The sequence below is a fragment of the Microplitis demolitor genome, chromosome 2 (assembly GCF_026212275.2).
Source record: "Microplitis demolitor isolate Queensland-Clemson2020A chromosome 2, iyMicDemo2.1a, whole genome shotgun sequence".
In the NCBI taxonomy this organism is placed as follows: Eukaryota; Metazoa; Arthropoda; class Insecta; order Hymenoptera; family Braconidae; genus Microplitis; species Microplitis demolitor.
In genome coordinates this window covers 4,227,564-4,249,164 of record NC_068546.1, presented here as the reverse complement: position 1 = coordinate 4,249,164, position 21,601 = coordinate 4,227,564, and the positions used below count along the sequence as shown (strand labels likewise).

General features: G+C 32.9%; 2 protein-coding genes across 5 annotated transcripts in view; one reads left to right on the top strand and one right to left on the bottom strand.

Annotated features, from left to right (window-relative positions):
* The window catches only part of LOC128667307 (uncharacterized), a 38,245-nt gene extending 29,345 nt beyond the window's left edge, over positions 1 to 8,900 (bottom strand). The window contains exon 1 of one of the 2 annotated variants that reach the window (XR_008403326.1): positions 6,649 to 8,900. The gene's annotated coding sequence lies outside the window, so the exon portion shown is untranslated. Of the gene's footprint in view, positions 1 to 2; positions 2,785 to 6,648 lie in introns of those variants that run through there. The other variant, XR_008403325.1, reaches the window with a different exon arrangement.
* LOC103579088 (uncharacterized) lies at positions 2,845 to 8,211 on the top strand. 3 transcript variants are annotated; one of them, NM_001414756.1, is made up of 4 exons: positions 3,345 to 4,713; positions 4,974 to 5,058; positions 5,269 to 5,394; positions 5,707 to 8,211. In NM_001414756.1, the coding sequence occupies exons 1-4, from the start codon at positions 4,678 to 4,680 to the stop codon at positions 6,465 to 6,467; spliced, it is 1,008 nt and encodes a 335-aa protein (NP_001401685.1). In that variant the 5' UTR covers positions 3,345 to 4,677; the 3' UTR covers positions 6,468 to 8,211. The 3 variants fall into 3 exon arrangements, with proteins under 3 accessions (XP_053598741.1, XP_053598742.1, NP_001401685.1); XM_053742766.1 differs by having other exon boundaries at positions 2,845 to 4,713; positions 5,269 to 6,655; XM_053742767.1 differs by lacking the exon at positions 4,974 to 5,058 and having other exon boundaries at positions 2,845 to 4,713; positions 5,269 to 6,655.
* Positions 8,901 to 21,601: the final 12,701 nt, after the last annotated feature.

Sequence of the window (21,601 nt, the reverse complement as noted above, 5' to 3'; positions counted from 1 at the left end):
ACCTTATGCCTTTTCCGAGAACACTTTATCCTTGTTTGTGGTTCATTTAATAAAATGATATCCTTATAGTTCTTTGAATTCAAAAATCCTCGAATCCCGATAGTTTACAAATTAATATTCACAGATGCAATGTTCTATCTAAAAATATTGTATTAGTCAATACTCAAACCATGCTCGTCACTAAGTTTATTCACCTCAATTCCATTAGGTAGTACTGGAAATCGTATAATATACGGTTCCCTATGAAAATGAATTGCCAGAAATATATAGAGAATAAACATTTAGACTATCAACCAATCTATAGGACTATTGTGTCGAGTATCATTGACACAATTATTTATAATTTAAGACCTTATGAGTTCAACTAACGTTCATTGACTTACTGAGTTATTTTACTTCCATTATAACTCAGAATCATAATAAGAGTGAAAAATCGTTTGTGTAATGTGAGTAGTATCACTTACATTTTTACGACCCGACATAAACATGTTTGTGTTAAAACCAGAACTAGGTGTGGGCGGAAATGACATCATTTTTAATAATAGTTTTGCAAAAGTATTAGTTGGTTGCGTTATTTTATCCATTGAGAGAACTCATGAAAATATCGAATTTTCAAAAACTTTTAGATATGCGCACTATTTATTTGACGTAATAACAAGTTGAAAATTCCAAATTTTGATATCTGTTATCTGCATTTGTCGTCCAATCAGCACATGTTATTGCGAGCGGTTCACATTATTCGATAAGAGAAAAGCCCTATTCCGTTTTTCTTATCAATTGGAGTCATAGGTTATATATGAACAAAACAAACAACAGTATCTTATCATGAGTCCCAACCGTCGATGACATTTTGTTGGTAGACTATTATCTATTCGTAGTATCAGAAAATACTATCAGGTTTTACGTTAATATAAATCATCTCTGAATATCTCAAAATGAACGCCAGGCGGTTCAAGGACTCGGTTCCAAATTTAAGCGATATGTTTTCGCAGTTTTACGAGCTCACTCAGTTTTCAACAGTAGAGTAAATTTGAACAGATGTTGTTACTGAGGTACTTTATGATCCTGTTTTGTCTATGGTTCTGTAACGAACTTTGCGAATCTCCATTTGTTAGCTTCTTTATCACAACAGACTGCTATGAGACCTAATTTATTTCTTACATGATAAAGATTTTGGCAAAATAAAAGAGTTGAAAGCGCCGAGAGGTTTTATTGCTCTCATAAAGTCTTTTTTTAGAAAAAATCCATCACGATTACAAAAATGAGCAGTTAAAATAAAACGTTAGAATCATTAACGTTCAGTTTCAGAAATCATAAATGTTTTGCAGCGCTGATTGCGAAACTACTCTACCGAACTACTAGACGCATTTGAATATAATTCTGTCGTGAAAAAATAAACAAGATGGTAAGAAATAAAAACTAATGAATGGGCCAAAAAATTATTATTTTTTAGTTAATTATGAATTTAATAAATACCAACGACTGAATTTTATTTGACGCCTTCATTTTTAAATCGTCAGCGCATGACATAAATGAAATAATATACATAGAACAGTTGCTTTATCTTTTGGAACCGGTTCAAAAATCTTAATAAGACTACAAACATAATTAACGCAATAAATTAATTGTAACATAAAAAAAGTTGTAATGTATTCAATTTCAAACACACGTATAATGATTTATGCCACTTTCTTTAATCAATTGTCTAACCAGTATTCAATGGTCGGGAATAATGGGCAATTGTTTTAATATGCTGCGGACGTCATGATTGTTACGAATATTAAGGCTAAAAAAGTACATAGAGGCGCCAAACAAGACCGTAGGTTTGAATGAGATTGTGAGCCATGAATAGATAATAACAATAATTATAAGTATACAGTGAGTTGAATTACATAAAACTTCAAATAATGAATTACTGTGATATTGAAAGTTTATTAATTCAATATTAATTGACAAATATAGAGCTTTTATAATTCTTCATCCCATGCGTAAATAGTATTTAACATTAGCTATGATAAACGTAAGGAAATGGCAGTAATTTTGAGTAGTAGGACATACCTCACACGAAAAAATATATGTCCAGGAATACCTGCCGGCATAATAGCATATATATGATAATACTAAAGATATAAGTCACGTATTAACTATTTTGCAGAGATATATATTTTTTCATTAGGGACATCACTTAGTCACGTGGTCTTCAATGTCTTCGTCTCGTATTCATTATAAAAGAGTAGATTTTCCTACTCTGAATTAAAGTTATAAACTCATCAAAATAGTATATTATACAGTTGCAAATCATAATAGTGATTTGGAACGTTCAAATTACTTCATTATTTATTAGTTAAGATAGAAGAGGAGTATATATATATATATATATATATATATATATATATACTCCCTTTATGCTATTACTAATAAATAACAAACTACTATAAATCATTTACTCCCGAATAAAGTGATTAAATTATTTAAGCTTTAATCGATTATATTTATTACCACAAGAAAATTCAGTATCGACAAACATTGATCATTTCTTCAAGTATCTTTAAAATGTCAACTGATTCTGACAAAATAATTTTTCCGAATCTGACATCATAATAATATTATTCATCGATTATCACGTACCGTTACAAATGTTGTACAGCAATATTTGCATTGTTATCTTCAAATATAACCATAATAAAATGTTTGATAGATTAGGTTATTAGCATACTCACAAAGTGAATTTTCATATAATTCCATTTTTTCGAATTATTTTGTATTTTATTAGTTATAGTATAGGGGGAGAATATATATATATATATATATATATATATATATATATATATATATATATATATATATATATATATAATCCCCTTTGATATAACTAATGATAGAATAAATATAAAAAAAAGAATTAAGCCAGATAAAGTTTATTTTGTGCCTTGTAATATTCTAGCCCATAAATCATTTTATTATTGTTCTGTTCATAAATATAAGTGCAAACACTACAATGCTGAATTTTCAATATTATGTAGATAACATCTGTATAATATTGTAATGATGTCAGGTGCAACAATATATTCATCAGAATTAAAATGAAAAAGCCGACAAAATTGAGCTTATGTCGACAAGCGCTTGAAAAGAACGACAAAGTTCTGACAAATCTGAATCGTCTTATTGCATCAAAGATGATACAGTAAAACACAATGAATTTAAACAAAACTCTTTGCAGCTTGTGAAATCTTACAGCTTTCTGAATAATGAACAAAAATATTGAACAAAGTTTTATTATGAAGTACTTAAAGCGATGACATCATCTGCTAAGAAAAAATGACTCTAACAAAAGTAGTAGTATTAATTCACTTTTTAAAGCTTGATAGTCTTATGTAGAAAATTTCAACATAGCGATCGTCCCTAGTACGAACTTCACATGGCTCTATACAAATTGCAAAGCTTTTGTTAAAATACTTACCAGGAGTGATTTCTTAGTAGAAATTTTCAATTTAAAAATTACTTGGTAGTGATAGTCGCTTAATTGAGACTTGAACTGATACTCTCATTTTAAGCGGAAATAGATCCGTTGACAAGTTATTAATTGTATTGAATGCGTAGCGCCCGAGTGGAATTCCAGTTCGGTATGCCGAAATACCAATTCGGAAAGAATGAGGCTTCCTAGAATACGGCGATTTAAATTCGTACGAAGTTCCGTCTTCATCAGGAAAACCGAAACTCGACATACCAAAACATTTCCAAACTTGGTTGTCGTTAGAAAAGTTTCCGGCATATATACATACACGCCACCGTTCATCATACGGTTTCGAATAAAATTAATCTACTTAGTATTTAATTTACAATTCAAATTATTGAAAGATGATAAATGAACTGATACATAATCGTAAAGAGCGCTATCTCTGTGTAGATGTCTCAATTTATTGTTTAACGGGTCTTATATCAGATGTCATGAACACGTATCCGAAGATATAATGTCACAGGATATAATGACGTGGATATAACGTTGCAAGAATTCTGTGACGTATAACCAGTCGTTCAATTTTTTAAGAATCATCGTAACGTAGCATGACATACTCATCTATCGGACTAGCACATCTAAAAATAACATTTTCACTATTTATTTCCCAAATAATTATTAGTACGTTGTGTCTATGTTTGCTTATTATATGACATTTATCAAAACAGTCATTGACCTGTTTATCTTAAACAAGCGAATTTAGTATTTCATAAATAAACTATATACCGATATAAAGGTTAGTTGTATAGTTATTATTTTCCATTGGACTTCTCACAGTTTAGACAAATAAGAAAACAACAGTTTATTCCGACGATACATTTTTATTACTTCATTATCTATGAATCAATAATGGAAAGTTGTGTAACCAACATTTAATACTAAGAAATAAATCGTATGTTTACTGATTAGAGCCGGACCTGTTTTTAGTAATGCGTAGGACGATATATGATGTGGAGGGAATATTTCTATCTCTCTCGCTCATGATAACGAATACTCCCTCTAGCATATATATAAGTTGGCTGCTAAAGAGATTGGATATTCAACCCTCAACTCGCGAGTGTAAGGACAAGTTTACGGGAGTTTAATGTCAGTTGTATTGAAACCTTACATGATTTATGTAAAATAAAAAGTATTGGATTCTTCAAATTGTTGATTTATGAATGTTGGAACGACTGGAACATATCGAAGACTTCAAGGTAAGATATTATTTTTAGTATATTTCAAAATCATTAATAAATCTTCGTCTGTTCGAATTGAGGCCTCCCAAGGGCAACTGATACAGTGATAGATAAAGTACTTTGATGACTACGACATCATCTATTGGAACTAATCAACTGGCTCGCGATATGTAATTTTAATTTTGCTTTTATTATTTTGAGATGGAACGCACTGAAAAATTCAAGTACTATGTTATAAAATTTTTGCAATTGGAATAAAATGATATTTTCTTTTGCAGAAGTGTACGAAGACGCGGCAATTTTCATCAATAAAGATGAATGATGCGTGTTATGAATATAAATGTTCGAATATGAAGAATGGAGGTACATATCTTGAATTATAATCTACGTTTAAGTTCAGTATCATAACTATTTTTAATGGAATCTATCGAACTTTAGCAGTACCTACACGGGTGTTTCTGATCCGTCAAAAATTTGACTTTACTATCGAAATGAGTATTAGTAGCATACAAAAGAAAGGTTTGAATGTCTTTTCCGCACAATATGTAAAATAATAATAATTTTCGGTTTTAGATCAAGAATTACCAACGATGGTGAAAAAAAAAACAGGCAGACCTAAACGAAACTCGAATTCAAATGATGAGATTGACAAACCTCTGAATTTAGTCGTAACCTCGAAAAAGGATGACAAATCTGAAACGAAGAAACTAAAACGAACGACGCTGCCTACCCCAGACATAGAAACTCCTTCGAAACGGTCAAAAGTTGTTGAGCCAAATGAATCTGTTAGTGACGCCGCAGAACAGCCGAGTCAAGCATCCGAATGCTTGAGTGAAACTCAACCCTCACCAACTCGTGAAGATTTTCCGATTCAAAATTTGTGTTCATCAGAAGTAAACGTTGACGAATCTAACGACAGAAGTTGTGTTGAAGAAATAGAGCCCGTCGACGACAGTGAGCAGGAGCGACCATCTGTTATTCAGAACTATTCGAAATTAACGAATTCATTGTCAAATCCTCAACCTATGCTTGACCCCACATTTTTCATAGAACTTCTTACGGTCTTACGGAATCTGCATGCAGTTTCTGCTAACTCATACACCCTGGTAAATAACTTACGTCAAATAATAATTGATAATACAGCAACATTGAAAGATCTAAAACAGTTAATCGTCAATAGCCGTAGTCCAAACAGCGATATTCCGACCACATCTCAATCAACAAACATTATAGTGGAAGTTGAGGAGATATCCGAAAAAAACAACAGCAATCAAAAGCAACGAGATGAGGAATGCAATGACCATAGTGATAATGAGACTGATGAAGTTCCTAAGAAAAAACGTTCTCAAAAGCGAAAATTTGTTTTACCTCCAGAATACGATGAAAATGACTCAAGATGGACCTTAAAGCATCGTCAAATGGCTCCGGGACTTGTAGAACTCATGCCCCATACCAATGTCTACATCAATGCCATAAAGCTTAGTAATTGCAAGAGATTGTCAAAAGATTGCAAATCATTGGCTCGATTGTTATTGGTCGAAATTTTCACTAAGAGTGCATTGACCATCTGTTCATTAACCGGGTCAAGAGCTAGAGCTTACGATGTCGAAGGAGCAACTATCAGACCAGGATTAGATGAAACTGCAAGAACAGTGTTGCTCACATATGTTGAAGAGTACGGCCGTGAGAAAGGTTGGATTACATTAGACACTCAATCTATTCAGAACAGTATTCGTAATAAAATGCAAGAGTTTAGATTTAAATATGGATAATAAGTTTGTTATTGCACACAGCCATTATTAGTATTATGTAAATATTTGCGGGTATTTGTTTTAAGTGTATTTATTTACTAAGAACTAGTTTGTGTCATTAAAACATTATTGGCAATCTTGTAATATAGTTATCTGAATAAATTCTATGAATATAATTAGTAAGTTCCGATGTTTATTTTACCTTATGCCTTTTCCGAGAACACTTTATCTTTGTTTGTGGTTCATTTAATAAAATGATATCCTTATAGTTCTTTGAATTCAAAAATCCTCGAATCCCGATAGTTTACAAATTAATATTCACAGATGCAATGTTCTATCTAAAAATATTGTATTAGTCATCACTTAAAATAAGGTCATCGTTCAGTTCATTCACTTCAATTCTATTAGATTGTACTGAACAATAGATAATGTATGGTTCCATATGATGAACTGTTCTTAATTTATACAGACTAAAACATGAAATTGTCATCTAAGCAATAGACAATTTTGTTGTCTCCCATATGAATAATTATTTTGTTATTATACGCAGTTGTCATTACTATGTAAACATTCCCACGTATTATTTGTACATGTTTGTTTTTATTTTAAAGCTACGTTAGTCATGAAGCAAACTTTGTCATTTTATTAATGCTACGTTTGTATTTCATTTAATGATCCAATCAATTAACTACTTTTCATTGTCCTCGTTACACTTTCCTGTTTTAAATATGTTACCGCATTTGTAGTAAATTCATTTATTCAATTATTCCCATATTACGTTGAACCCGAAAATCCCCGAACCCGGTTATGATTTTCAATTGGTAACTACAGTACCAGTTTTATATATAGCACAAAGTATCAGACAAAAGTTATAACAAAAAAAATAATGTGTATAGTTATATTCTGAACAATAACAACTATACATTTGAGACTAAACATAAACACGTTTCCCGAAGATAAGAGTCGAGCACGGACTGCTTTGTTATTTCTCGAAGCGACTACATGAATTGACAATTTCCGGTTACTACTCTGATAACAGAGGGTCATAAAGGAAATTGATATGGAATAACCACTAACATGCGCAGTAATTATTATATGTGATAAAAACCGGAAAGTTCTGCAATATTTGTGATAATTGTGGTTTGTTACTGGCTAATTATGAACGGTAATTAAGAGTTGAATAACAACGCTGTTTGTGAGACGGTAATAACTTAGCTATTGTTTAACGATCAATTGAATCATTACGTCATCCATCAAGCAAACGCATAACCATCAGTCAAATAAGTTAAAATCCTCATCGAAACCAATACTTTTGGATAAAAATCTTCCCGACTAGAAATTTTGGTGAGGCTTGCCGAAAAATCAGTTTGGCTCGAACTAGGCTTGCCTAACTAAGGTAAGCCTAATTCGTATCTTGTCAGAACTTTATGAGGCAAAACGAACATTGGCATGCCGAAAATTTAACGTTTGTAACAAGTTGCACTCAGGCCTAACATTGGAATTCCTGACTGGTAGGTAGCAATGGTAACTACACTCTATAAATATATATATATATAGAGAGAGAGACAATTGTCACTACTTTTTCTGTTAGAAATTGATGTAATCGGCCAATACATTTTTCAAGAATATTATATTGTGCGTTTTGGGATTCCTGTCAATATTTTGACAAGTCATAACATTTCACAAATTGTTGATTGCGTAAAAAATAACAAAGCTTTTCATATGTTTGGATTTTTATTATAACTTTTTGACACTATATTACATACATGGAAAAAAAATTCCAATTAAATTTACGATGCTATCATCTTCATTTTTTTTTATTGATTATTGTAGTGTTAGACTATCTTGCATAAAAAAGCTATATATAGCTCATCATATACCTAGAATTATACTTTGCATATATAAAAATAGATAAAAGTATATATGGGCAAAAATATAAAATTTTGCCGCTTATTAAATATATTAGTCATATATAGATTATTCTATAGTATTTCTATTATATTTTATTTTTTAAATTATCAAAATGACATCCGCAGCGGACACATGTGAAACAGCTAGAATTACAGATAAGTTTCTATGGGCACTTTTGAAGAACACCAAACGCTCTACTATTTGCGATCAAAACCGCGACGATATCATAAAACGCAGCTGAGTATTAGAAAGTTAAAAAAAAAGTAATATAATTGACGTGTATTTGAAATGGGAAATCTTGGAAATCGAATGGAAAGTACTAAGGATTGGAACTAAGAGCTTAAACTCGGCAGAAATTTTTGTTTTAGCATAAAAAACAATGTTTTGCTTGATGAGCAACAAAAAAAATACTTTCGCTGGATACGAAGCACCCTAATATATATACATGTAAAGTTGCTAATTTTAACATTAAATAAAAATTTAATCTAGACTGAGGCATTGGCCAATGGTCAAATTGCAAGGCTCGGCTTGACTAAAATTAAACTATCGGGCCCAGCCTCGGCCGATCCTTGGGCTAATGGCCAGCGGCCGAGGCTTGAATTAATAAAAATCAAACCATAGGGCCTAGGTTTGGACCAGGTCTGGCCCCTTGGTCATTTTCAAGGCTTGGGGTAACAAAATCAAACCATAGGGCCTAAATTTTAGTGGAATTTTCGTTCCACGTATATTATATTATGAGTAATGGTATTTCTAGAAAAATACGAAAATAGATAAGTGCTGAATGATTTTTATGATCATAAAATTTTATGATTTTCTTTGGCACGTTGAGATTATGAACGTTCGCAATAAAAAGAATATAAAATCGCTGGCACTTCTCAAGTTCGGATCATTTGAAAGAAGTATACCAACGAGGGATTCAAACCGCTTACTTATTTGTCTTATTGAACGTACACTGTAATAAAAGCGGTGCTGAATCCGTTCATTTTAACACTGATCTCGGGGTCACATTTAACACCTACAACTTTAGCATAGAAAGTGCGTGGATTGACAACGCGTTTTTCTACAACCTATCCATATTAGCAAATAATGAGTATACAGAATGGATTGAATTAAATGACACCTCATATGATGACTTATTTAAGTATTTAATAATCATCAGTCCATTATTGATTCATCTATATTAAAGCTTATGTGATTTTTATTTAGATGACAAAAAGTAGTTTGAATTATATTAACATGGAAGTATCACAAATTAATCATAACTAAGTTATGATAGTTACTAATGTACATGCAAATAAATTTTAGTAATGTGTCATGTGTTTTTTAATGAACATAATACTCTGTTATATGAAATAATCATCAATTATTTTTTTCTTCATAACTATTTACTTAATGCTAATTATGATCCTGATAAAACCGTAAGGAATTTTTTTTTTTTAATTTTATCACTCTTATTAGTTACGTACAGGGGGGTGGTATATATATATATATATATATATATATATATATAGGATTTGCAAAATTCATTTCGCTGAGAATCCTAGACAAATCCTAGATATATATATATATATATATATATATATATATATATATATATATATATATAAATGTCCGTGTATGTTGGAACTAATGAAAACTTCCATAAATATTAAATGACAAAACATTACACGTGATTTTATGACAATTACCGAGCCAAATCAATAATGTTTTACCGTACATGAGTAATATCACCAATTGTATATTTATATCTCTGTATAGTAGGTGATAAAACACGTCTAGTATAACAGCAATGTCATTAAAAAATAAGGTATCCATGACAATCAGAATAATTTACTATGTTATTAATTGAAAAATCTAATAGCTTTTTCAATAATGAACATAAATACTGAACAAAGTTTCAGGCTATGGTATTAGCAATGACGACGTCGTCCGGTAAAAAAAATGTATGAAATAGTATCTACAGAACAATCTTTCGTTTTATTGCATACTTAATATAATTTTGAAATTTTCCAGTTGACGTTCATTCCTGGTAGCCTCTGGTAAAATTACTATGCGAATCCCATACAAATGCTACTTTCTTAGACCAGTGCTGATTGCCAAATAGAAATTATCTAGTTCATATAAAATTATCTATCATATAGCTTTTGAAAATTAGTGTATTGTTAGCCCCTGGGCACTTGGGAGCCTTGAAACGTCTCGGGCTGTGCTGAATGGGGAGAACGCGAATCAAAAAGCGTTGTATAGAATCGTATGCGTGAAACGTGTAAGTAGTGGCAGTACTGTATGCCCCCTTTCATTTATTTTAACCCTACTTTGTAAGCCGTAACTGTGCCGTAGTAGGATGTTTTCATTTCGGTTGAATGTTGAACGAGCAAATGCTTTTTTTTCTACAATATGACCCTGCCACGGTTGCTACGCACACACTCTAGTTCCACAAAAACCCGCCTGAACATGAAATTGGGTTATAAGATCAAGCCTTAGAGGGTTAGCTCATTTCATGATGAAATATTATCTAATTTCGGACTTAACTTAACATTTAGTTATCAGGTGTTGACTACCTCAACTTTGAACCCACTTTTGTATCACGACAAACAAATTTGTTATGCTAGTAATTATATTTTTACAACTCGCATGTGCAGAGTACGTGGTATCTGTTTATGAAAAACAATTTTAATTTATTCTAATGCAATCAGAATAACCCCTGACATTATTTTTTTTTGTCTTAGTATGCTAAAATGCGTATATAAGTTCAAGTTTATAGTCAAATTGAATTTATTATTTTGCGGTTTTATTTTCGATTGTGTTATATTGTGATTAGAGTAATGATTGGGCAGAAAAAGTTCATAGCTGTTAAGCTCATTAGGGCATCAAAACCCTATACAAATTCATTCAAATGCTTCCCGACTGCATGGGTCAACGTCAATGAATCTAATAACGTAACAGTCCCCTACCCAACAGAGAAACAATTGCCGTCGTCATTTGGTGGCATTATAAACTGCGATCCACCATTAGGACAGTGGATCAATTATTCAGCTACGACTGTACGAGGAGTAAGTAAGTACCTCTTTCTAAACAATAACATGAAAAAGTTCGATCCCTGTCATCTTTTATTTGGTGAATTTAGAAAAAAGTTTTTCTTGCAGATTCATACAAAGCAGGCTTACTTTTAATAAAACAGCTGGATGTCAAACGATAGAAAGAACAAGGCCATAAATATTCAAGTTGTGATTTGTAGTTTATTCGATCGCAATTGATTTCATTTCTATAAGCTCTTGAAAAATAAATACTCTATGATTTTCTAATGACTTTGCTATTTTATAGAACCTGATATTTCGAGTCGACAAAAGTCTCAAGCTTTTTAAACATCACTCGTAATTAGAATCTCACTAGTGTTTGGACTGTATTAGCTGGTTTTTCTGTACGGTTTTTTAAGCTTTTGCAGTAACCCTAATCACTCCTGCAATAAATTCAGATAAGATGATACATAAACACGTATTAACATATTCTATGATCAGAAACAAAATAGAACCTACAAAGCATCCCTCAAACAGTTACACACTATCTGCGTAAGCTTTAATTCTAATCTGTAGTCCCTTTTAATGTTTATCTTATCAACAACAAAATTATTTATTTTAAGAAGTATCAATGAACCTACCCACTATGATTAGAAGATAAAATTTGCCCATCAATTATCTGATACTAATTAGATAACGCGGAACTGCTAAATCGGCTGTTTTGTAAGATTAGCAACATAACAATTAATTTACAAGCATTGTTATGTTAGCGCTCTAGTTTATAAACAAGATTGAACACTATCATAGAAGATTGATGCCTTATTGAGGTCAAGTTCAATGAAAAGTTCACGGATTGCAATTTATCATTCGTCTATGTGTGACCGCGATTGATGTCAATTGGCTATTATTCAAGATAACAGAGAAATAAGCAAAGTAATTATTCTGTCATTATTCTTTAGGTTCCGTAGATATTTATATTTTTGTACATATCGATGGCAACAAGATGAAAGCAAATTGAACAGAAAGTATGCCATAGAAAAATGATACCAAAATAAAGTAGGATATCAACTATATCTTTATTTTGATGTTACTGTTCTAGGTATTCTCGTTCGGATTCTACAATTTTTTATGATGCTTTTATCATTGGAATGCTATGTAGGTGTTAGGATAACTATCAAGAAAAAAACATTCATAAATGCACGGTATTTCTTATTTATTTCTTTGTTAGTTTCAGAAATAGATGTTTTTACATTCAAAATCGGTGTTACGTGCTCCGATGAACCGTATTGGTGATATAAATTATGAAAATAAAACGACGTCAGAACGTGTTGTTATAACAAAATCGTGTGTAGTACTTGAACTCATTTATTTCAAATTAGAACTCGTTATCTGAATAATATAAGTTCTGGCGTGATAGTTACGATTTAGTCTGAGTACGACTTGTATTCTAGAACATTGTCTCGGGGTGCCACCCGGCTAGTAGATACTTTTAGAATAGATAAATAGTGTTTACGGTAGTTTGAACTATTTTTACAACGAAGCAGCAGTTGAAGCGGTGAGTTATCAGTTCTTTTATTTTATGAACAGTTTAATGGGTTGAAGTTATGATTTAATGAAGACTTAACCTTTTCGCTTTATCCAATAGAATCATTTAGATGAAGAAACAATGAGTCAGTTAATAATGATAGCCTTATTCTATTTTCTTTTCGACGTTAAAAAATTTTCTCGTTCATCTTGTGTTATAGCATTATGCCTGACCGACTGATTTTGAATTTCTTGTTTCTTTGAAAATAACCTGGACCATGGGATGGTTTTATTTTCTCATAGTAAAATAGAATAATAGTATGTGCTTAGCCAATTTGAATAAAAACTATTTTTTTACAGATAAACAAAGTTGTCAAACAGAAAACAGAGAAAATTTCTTAACTACGAACATCGATGAAAATAATTTAAGATGGCTGATAATAAGAAATCAATGTCTCGAGCGATATCAGAAGATTCAAATCTTTATAACAAGATCAGCGGAACCAAAAGAGCGTACAGTGATTTACATCACTCGAATTCCTCAATATATTCCGCAAAAAGTTTCGGATCTTCTGTTACCATTTACTGTGCAGTCGGCAATGATCAACAGACAGCATTAGTTAATCAAAATGATCAATTCTATAAGAATCAGTTCATGATCCGAGCTTCATCTTATCCGACATTAGTATCACCAGTTTCAACAGAGAACCAACTATCTCAACAGCTGCGCCCACATATCAGCGAAGCAGCTGAAGTACTTCACCAGTACATCGCTAAGCGTTCCCGCAAAAACTAATCCGTCATTCTTTATTTGATTAGTTGATAGTTAGTTACCATATCTATAAAAATAATTAAGTCTACTAATCTTTAAATGCGACTTAGTATCTAAATGAATAATACGCACTCGAATTTGCATTAGTTTTCTCGAAAACCAAACTGGATATGAACGTTACAAATCCAATAACGGAGCTTTAGTAGATCATAGATAAATCACTTACGGATAAGTAATAGCCATCTAATGTACAATCGCGAACCCGAAGTGTTTTTTACGATTGACATAAAAATGTAGTACTTTATCCGATCGGCTCTCACGCTAATTTAAAAAAAATCAACGAATCAAATAGAACCTAGTCCCTAAAGTTGTTATTATTTTTGCAGCTGATTCTCTTCAAATAAAAACAATAATAATTTTCCAATCGTTACTAATTTAAGAATCCATCAAGTTGTTTATTTAACGAAATAGTGGAACGTAGCAATAAATTTCAATCCATATGGTTGTCGAGAAGATCATAATAAAATATTTACTACTTAACGCACTGCGTGAAGATGGATTTCATTTGCAGAAAAAACCCGATGGAATCATACAAAAGGTGCATGCATACACTAGTTATTTCGAGATTATCTTTCCTGTTGATAATTTTTTCTTCAGGACCGGTTAGAGTAGCGCCATACACAAAAAAAAATCGTTGATGTGTGAGGTAGTTTAGAAACAATTATTGATATTCTGTTCTCGTCTAAAAACCGGTAAGTCCATTTCGAAAGATGCAGTAATTACTAATTAGTGTATGTTTCAAAATACGATTACTTATTAGAATACTAACAGGATCGACTCACCGCCTTTTTCAAGGGGCATTTACTGTCTTTTATCTAAATGCAGCAATATATGAATAATTCCTCTTGTGAATCTAGCCTTAGATTCGCCTCCCACTTGAACGGTTTGCAGTGGCTTATATTTTCAGACTCGAACATTGAGTCTCGTCTTACAAGAAAAAACATTTTTATATACTCCAGATTTTATTATCTACTCGTCGAATTCCACTCAAATGAAACAGTCTGAAAGTTTATTACGCAGCCACCAAGTGTTAAGACTATATAAGTTCTCCAGGAAAAATTTTCTGACCAGTAGAGTACTAATTTTCGGGAAAATAAGATCACCTGCAGACCACTGCCATCTAAAATGTCGAAAAAGTTCACGGTAGTTAAATTCTCTGGAGTATCGACGTATGGGAGGAACCCGTACAAGTGTATTCCCAGTTGGTGGATTATTGAACGAGATGTAGCTGAAGTGACAGTGCCGTATCCACCAAGAACTGAAATAGTCCGTTCCTTCAAAAATATCATTAATTGTGAACCACCAATAAACGGCTGGAATGAATATCGTGGTACTATCGAACACGAAACAGGTGAGTCATTACGACTCCAACATTTCAAAAATCATTGCTATCAAGTTAATAATCTGGCGCCCTTGTTTGACATTCCAACCGTTACTTTGTCTTAACCCTAGTCTCTATCCAATCTTCCCAATCTTTTCTCTTTTCTAAACTCTCCTACCTAACCATGCTGCTCGAACCCACTTACTAATTTCCTGATCGCATTTACATACTGTATTACAATCACACTGTGAGGGGACCCCTGTCAGTTAATTCGGCCATTACAAGTGACCTGCCGCTTGCTAGTGGGGATTTTAATATTACCCATCTGCACCAGGTTTCGAACCTAAGCCTATGGAATGACAAACCTGTATGTTGACTTCAGCACTGTCTTAAGTCTACTACACCAAAGCAAAATAAACATGACACTAAATAATGCTGCAAAGTAGGAAAGTATGTGTTCATGCATGTGGGCATACACCAATGAATTTTATTTTCACAATAATTTAGCTAAATTATAAATAGTTGTCGGAAAAACAGTGGGCTCGTCTAAGTTCGTCGTTAGGTGGATCAACACAAAGCAAGGCCTAATAAACAATGACCGCCAGGACCGCGATCCTCTCCGATAACTAGAAAATAGTCCTTAGTGAGCCCGCGTTCGATGGCTCACTAGCTGAGTGCCCAGTATAAACCAACTAAATCCAAATCTAATCCAATGTGTTTATACATGGAGGAGATTGAAAAGGATGAGGAAGGAGCCATCTAAATAAAATCGTATTTCTCCCTATTTTTCTATATCCACTGAGCCACATCATCCATCGTACAGTAGCATTTTTAAAATTACGTTAAGTAGCCTGTAGAATGATAAACTTGTACCTCTTTAACTGCAGCACTCGTTTAAGCTCATGACACCAACGAAAAACATACTTTTTTCTGATAACTAATTATCATTTTTCTTTTTCCAGATTCTTACGCTAAAGGACTGATGTTTATAAAAAATCAAGACTCTTCTTGTAATCCAGAAGAATTGATATTCATAAAGTATCTGACTGAAAGTGTTCCGCCGTCAAAAACGAAATTTAATGTATTGTTAACGTATGTGGAAAAAATGTGGTTAAGACTTTCTAAATATTCTAGAAAATAAATACTCTCTATTGTTATATTACTTTGGGTTTCTTCATTTATCTACGTATCCCCCACTAAAAAACACATCAATCTATACTCTGTACCAATAGTAATGATCATAAAAGTGGCTCATTATTGCGTTTTTATGCCAACATAAACACTTGAACACATGAAACGAATAAACAGCTTGCATATCATATATCTCAACAGGTCATTTGAAAGCAGTAAACTATTAAGCCGTTGAGATTTATTCGGCTATAAAAGTGTCAGCTAGCCTCAACCTGTCCTCTCTATGCTTGTTTTCGTTTCCAGTTTCATCATGAACGCTGTTACTGAACAATTAAGCTGAGGCCGACTTATTTGCCTACACCGAATCTGCCTAAGATACTGCAACTGCATCATGGACGAAATAACCTTAGGACACCTGACTAGTACATTTAGTTAGTCTACCAGTAACGTCTGCTCGCTATTCTGACTTCAATATCAAGTACTGAAGACAGGTTCAATTTCAAGTCTTAGGCGTGACATTTCCCCACCCTTAGACTGTATCATTTATGTCGAACAACTTTGTCGCCGACATTGAAGCTTATCAAAGTATAAAAATAGCCAATGGATTGTCTACTTGACATAAATAAAGATAAACAAAGGTGCGATAAAAAAATCATAGCTAAACGTAAACAAACGATGTTACACACTATCTAATGTTACTGACCTATCCTAATCAACTAACTTTGTTGTAGAAAATACGAAAACAAGGTTTATGAAAACGATTCATTCGCTTTGTCAATTAGTTTGAAACCAGCGGCAGATACAGCTGTTTAGTTCGCTATCTAAATAGCATTAAGCATGATTGCTACTTGATTGGGTAACCGTAAGCCTTACGATGGGCTTGAGTAGTCTCTGTGCACTAGATGCGGGTTAAAGATCCAGTGATCGGTATCAAGAGAATTCAACTGATCACTGGAGCTGCCTGCACCCGTACCGACTATACTGGTATGGATGTTCTCTGGTTCCTCCCTGACACTACTCTGTTGCTAAAGTTGAGGTGTAGGGCATCCTGTAATGATGCAGTACAGCAGTCACAAGCCAGCCCACGGCCACACAAAAACTGGGTAATTGGAAAAAAATGAGCTGAGTAAACAAAATGTATACGATGTGACAGGCTAGTCTTGGTAAACTATTCACCAACTTATAAACAGTGACCCACGGAGTCACGATTATTGGTTACCATTTTCTTATCTACTATATAACACAAAAACATAAATTATCTAAGGCTAATAAAAAACAAATTTATCGCTGTGACAAACGAATTGGACATACGGGCAATACTGTTAGTTATGAGATTAGAGTACGACCTACATGTCCATTATGAGTGATATTTTTATGAGTCAAAGTCAATAACAAGTTCATTGTCACCAATGTATCTTTTGTGTGCGTCAGAACGTAATAGTCTGTTATGTATTTTTCATTGCAACAATAGATATACAAGCGAAGCAGATTGATAACAATACGCGGTTTATGTAAACATTTAGAAGCATGATGTTTTTAAGAAACTCCCTTTAGAAAAAAGTAATGGTTACTAATGCTACCAAGTTATAAATGGATATTTCGAGATAATGGAGAATAATCGGATAAATGAACACATGGGGACAGGTAAGAAATCCTATGGCTATTCCTTCAGATTAAACCCCCACCTTACTTTTAGCAGGATTAAATAAAAGTAAACATGATTTCAAAAATTTTACTTGGGATATTAACATTATCTGAATCTTACATAGTAATTTGATGTCTGTATATTTTTTAATTGCTGATCGTATAATCCATCAGCATCATTGGATTCATCTAGAACAAAGGAAACAAATAAATCGCGGAGAAAAAATATTAAAATTGGACAATACCTAGATTATAATGTAAAGAATGTGACTTACATCTCAGCGCAATAAATGCAAGGTACAGAAAAACTCAAATATTCTTTAAGGTCTGGTTTCCTCCGTTGATCGTCATATTTGCGAATCCAGATCAGTTTATCATCATATTGCAGCAACCCGATGATTCCTAGATAGTGAATTGAAACACCACTCATTCTTTTGAATCGGCGATAGTAATTTGAAATCCGTTCGAAAAGTATACATTCCAGTAGTTCCCATGGACCCGCCAACCACTCACGGGGCACTAGGTATACATATCTATGAGACATGTCACTAATTACTTTATTTTCGTGTGAATTATACAAATCGGTGTCTTACTGTATGTACTGTTTGATACGTACTGTGCTTCAGAAAAAAATAAGAGCTCTTGATTTCATTTATCTTGTTTATATTATAGATATATTCTATCATACTAAAAAGTAATAAACAAAGTCGGATGACTACAGTTCATGAAACTTACGTGTACCGGATCTTATCATCGGACACGTAAATTCCGAAGTGCTGTCTGGGATGTGGGCAGCATTTCTTGTCCTAATCTTTACGCATTCAGGGCTGCTGGTCATGATAACCAAGACGAGCTGTTACTCCTCCTACTTTGATTACAGTACCTTCAATTTTCTTGGCTAAATGATCACAAGAAATTTTTCGTTTCAGGATAGCTTCTAAAGATCTTGACGTACAACTGTTTGTTTCTATGAATTAGTTCTGTTAATCATATACCACCGGGTAACACTTGAGTAAATCAATTTCCAATTGAGGACATTGACGACATTGACCCGGGTCACATTTAAATAGAGCACTTGAAGCGATGTCTCGCCAATTGAGTATTTAGCAGCAGTCAGTACGTTTTATCAATCATTTCACGACAATAAACAAGAGATCATTAAATGCATACCAGTTATTTCAGACACAGATTGATTGATGTGTTTATGAATAAAGTTATTGATACAACAGATTTTGTCAACCACTTCAGATGTGCAAACAATGAAGAGTGTTCTACGGAACTGCAAACGCTGATTGAACAGTGTTTATAGTAACAAGCATGAATGACGTTTAATGTACAAGGTGCCAAATGGTACTTGAACCCATTGACGTACAATGGGAGATAATTATCTGAAGAATATAAATCCTGAAAGAACTGCTATGTTTTCATTCGTCAACCAGCTGGCGGCTTAGAACGTTCATAGCATTGACGAATAAACGCTATCGAATTGAAGAAAAATCTGTAGAGATTTCTCAAATACTAGGCTACGAAATTGATGCTACACAGGTAAGTTTTAAAAACAGTGATGAAGCCTTATTGAGGTCAAGTTCAATGAAAAGTTCACGGATTGCAATTTATCATTCGTCTATGTGTGACCGCGATTGATGTCAATTGGCTATTATTCAAGATAACAGAGAAATAAGCAAAGTAATTATTCTGTCATTATTCTTTAGGTTCCGTAGATATTTATATTTTTGTACATATCGATGGCAACAAGATGAAAGCAAATTGAACAGAAAGTATGCCATAGAAAAATGATACCAAAATAAAGTAGAATATCAACTATATCTTTATTTTGATGTTACTGTTCTAGGTATTCTCGTTTGGATTTTACAATTTTTTATGATGCTTTTATCATTGGAATGCTATGTAGGTGTTAGGATAACTATCAAGAAAAAAACATTCATAAATGCACGGTATTTCTTATTTATTTCTTTGTTAGTTTCAGAAATAGATGTTTTTACATTCAAAATCGGTGTTACGTGCTCCGATGAACCGTATTGGTGATATAAATTATGAAAATAAAACGACGTCAGAACGTGTTGTTATAACAAAATCGTGTGTAGTACTTGAACTCATTTATTTCAAATTAGAACTCGTTATCTGAATAATATAAGTTCTGGCGTGATAGTTACGATTTAGTCTGAGTACGACTTGTATTCTAGAACATTGTCTCGGGGTGCCACCCGGCTAGTAGATACTTTTAGAATAGATAAATAGTGTTTACGGTAGTTTGAACTATTTTTACAACGAAGCAGCAGTTGAAGCGGTGAGTTATCAGTTCTTTTATTTTATGAACAGTTTAATGGGTTGAAGTTATGATTTAATGAAAAATTAACCTTTTCGCTTTATCCAATAGAATCATTTAGATGAAGAAACAATGAGTCAGTTAATAATGATAGCCTTATTCTATTTTCTTTTCGACGTTGAAAAATTTTCTCGTTCATCTTGTCTTATAGCATTATGCCTGACCGACTGATTTTGAATTTCTTGTTTCTTTGAAAATAACCTGGACCATGGGATGGTTTTATTTTCTCATAGTAAAATAGAATAATAGTATGTGCTTAGCCAATTTGAATAAAAACTATTTTTTTACAGATAAACAAAGTTGTCAAACAGAAAACAGAGAAAATTTCTTAACTACGAACATCGATGAAAATAATTTAAGATGGCTGATAATAAGAAATCAATGTCTCGAGCGATATCAGAAGATTCAAATCTTTATAACAAGATCAGCGGAACCAAAAGAGCGTACAGTGATTTACATCACTCGAATTCCTCAATATATTCCGCAAAAAGTTTCGGATCTTCTGTTACCATTTACTGTGCAGTCGGCAATGATCAACAGACAGCATTAGTTAATCAAAATGATCAATTCTATAAGAATCAGTTCATGATCCGAGCTTCATCTTATCCGACATTAGTATCACCAGTTTCAACAGAGAACCAACTATCTCAACAGCTGCGCCCACATATCAGCGAAGCAGCTGAAGTACTTCACCAGTACATCGCTAAGCGTTCCCGCAAAAACTAATCCGTCATTCTTTATTTGATTAGTTGATAGTTAGTTACCATATCTATAAAAATAATTAAGTCTACTAATCTTTAAATGCGACTTAGTATCTAAATGAATAATACGCACTCGAATTTGCATTAGTTTTCTCGAAAACCAAACTGGATATGAACGTTACAAATCCAATAACGGAGCTTTAGTAGATCATAGATAAATCACTTACGGATAAGTAATAGCCATCTAATGTACAATCGCGAACCCGAAGTGTTTTTTACGATTGACATAAAAATGTAGTACTTTATCCGATCGGCTCTCACGCTAATTTAAAAAAAATCAACGAATCAAATAGAACCTAGTCCCTAAAGTTGTTATTATTTTTGCAGCTGATTCTCTTCAAATAAAAACAATAATAATTTTCCAATCGTTACTAATTTAAGAATCCATCAAGTTGTTTATTTAACGAAATAGTGGAACGTAGCAATAAATTTCAATCCATATGGTTGTCGAGAAGATCATAATAAAATATTTACTACTTAACGCACTGCGTGAAGATGGATTTCATTTGCAGAAAAAACCCGATGGAATCATACAAAAGGTGCATGCATACACTAGTTATTTCGAGATTATCTTTCCTGTTGATAATTTTTTCTTCAGGACCGGTTAGAGTAGCGCCATACACAAAAAAAAATCGTTGATGTGTGAGGTAGTTTAGAAACAATTATTGAT

Excerpts from the sequence above, each read along its gene's own strand:
- LOC103579088 (XM_053742766.1), top strand. The coding sequence starts at position 4,678 with ATGTTGGAACGACTGGAACATATCGAAGACTTCAAG. Across the intron at positions 4,714-4,973 it reads AACATATCGAAGACTTCAAG|AAGTGTACGAAGACGCGGCA; the intron begins GTAAGATATTAT and ends TTTCTTTTGCAG. Across the intron at positions 5,059-5,268 it reads TTCGAATATGAAGAATGGAG|ATCAAGAATTACCAACGATG; the intron begins GTACATATCTTG and ends TTTCGGTTTTAG.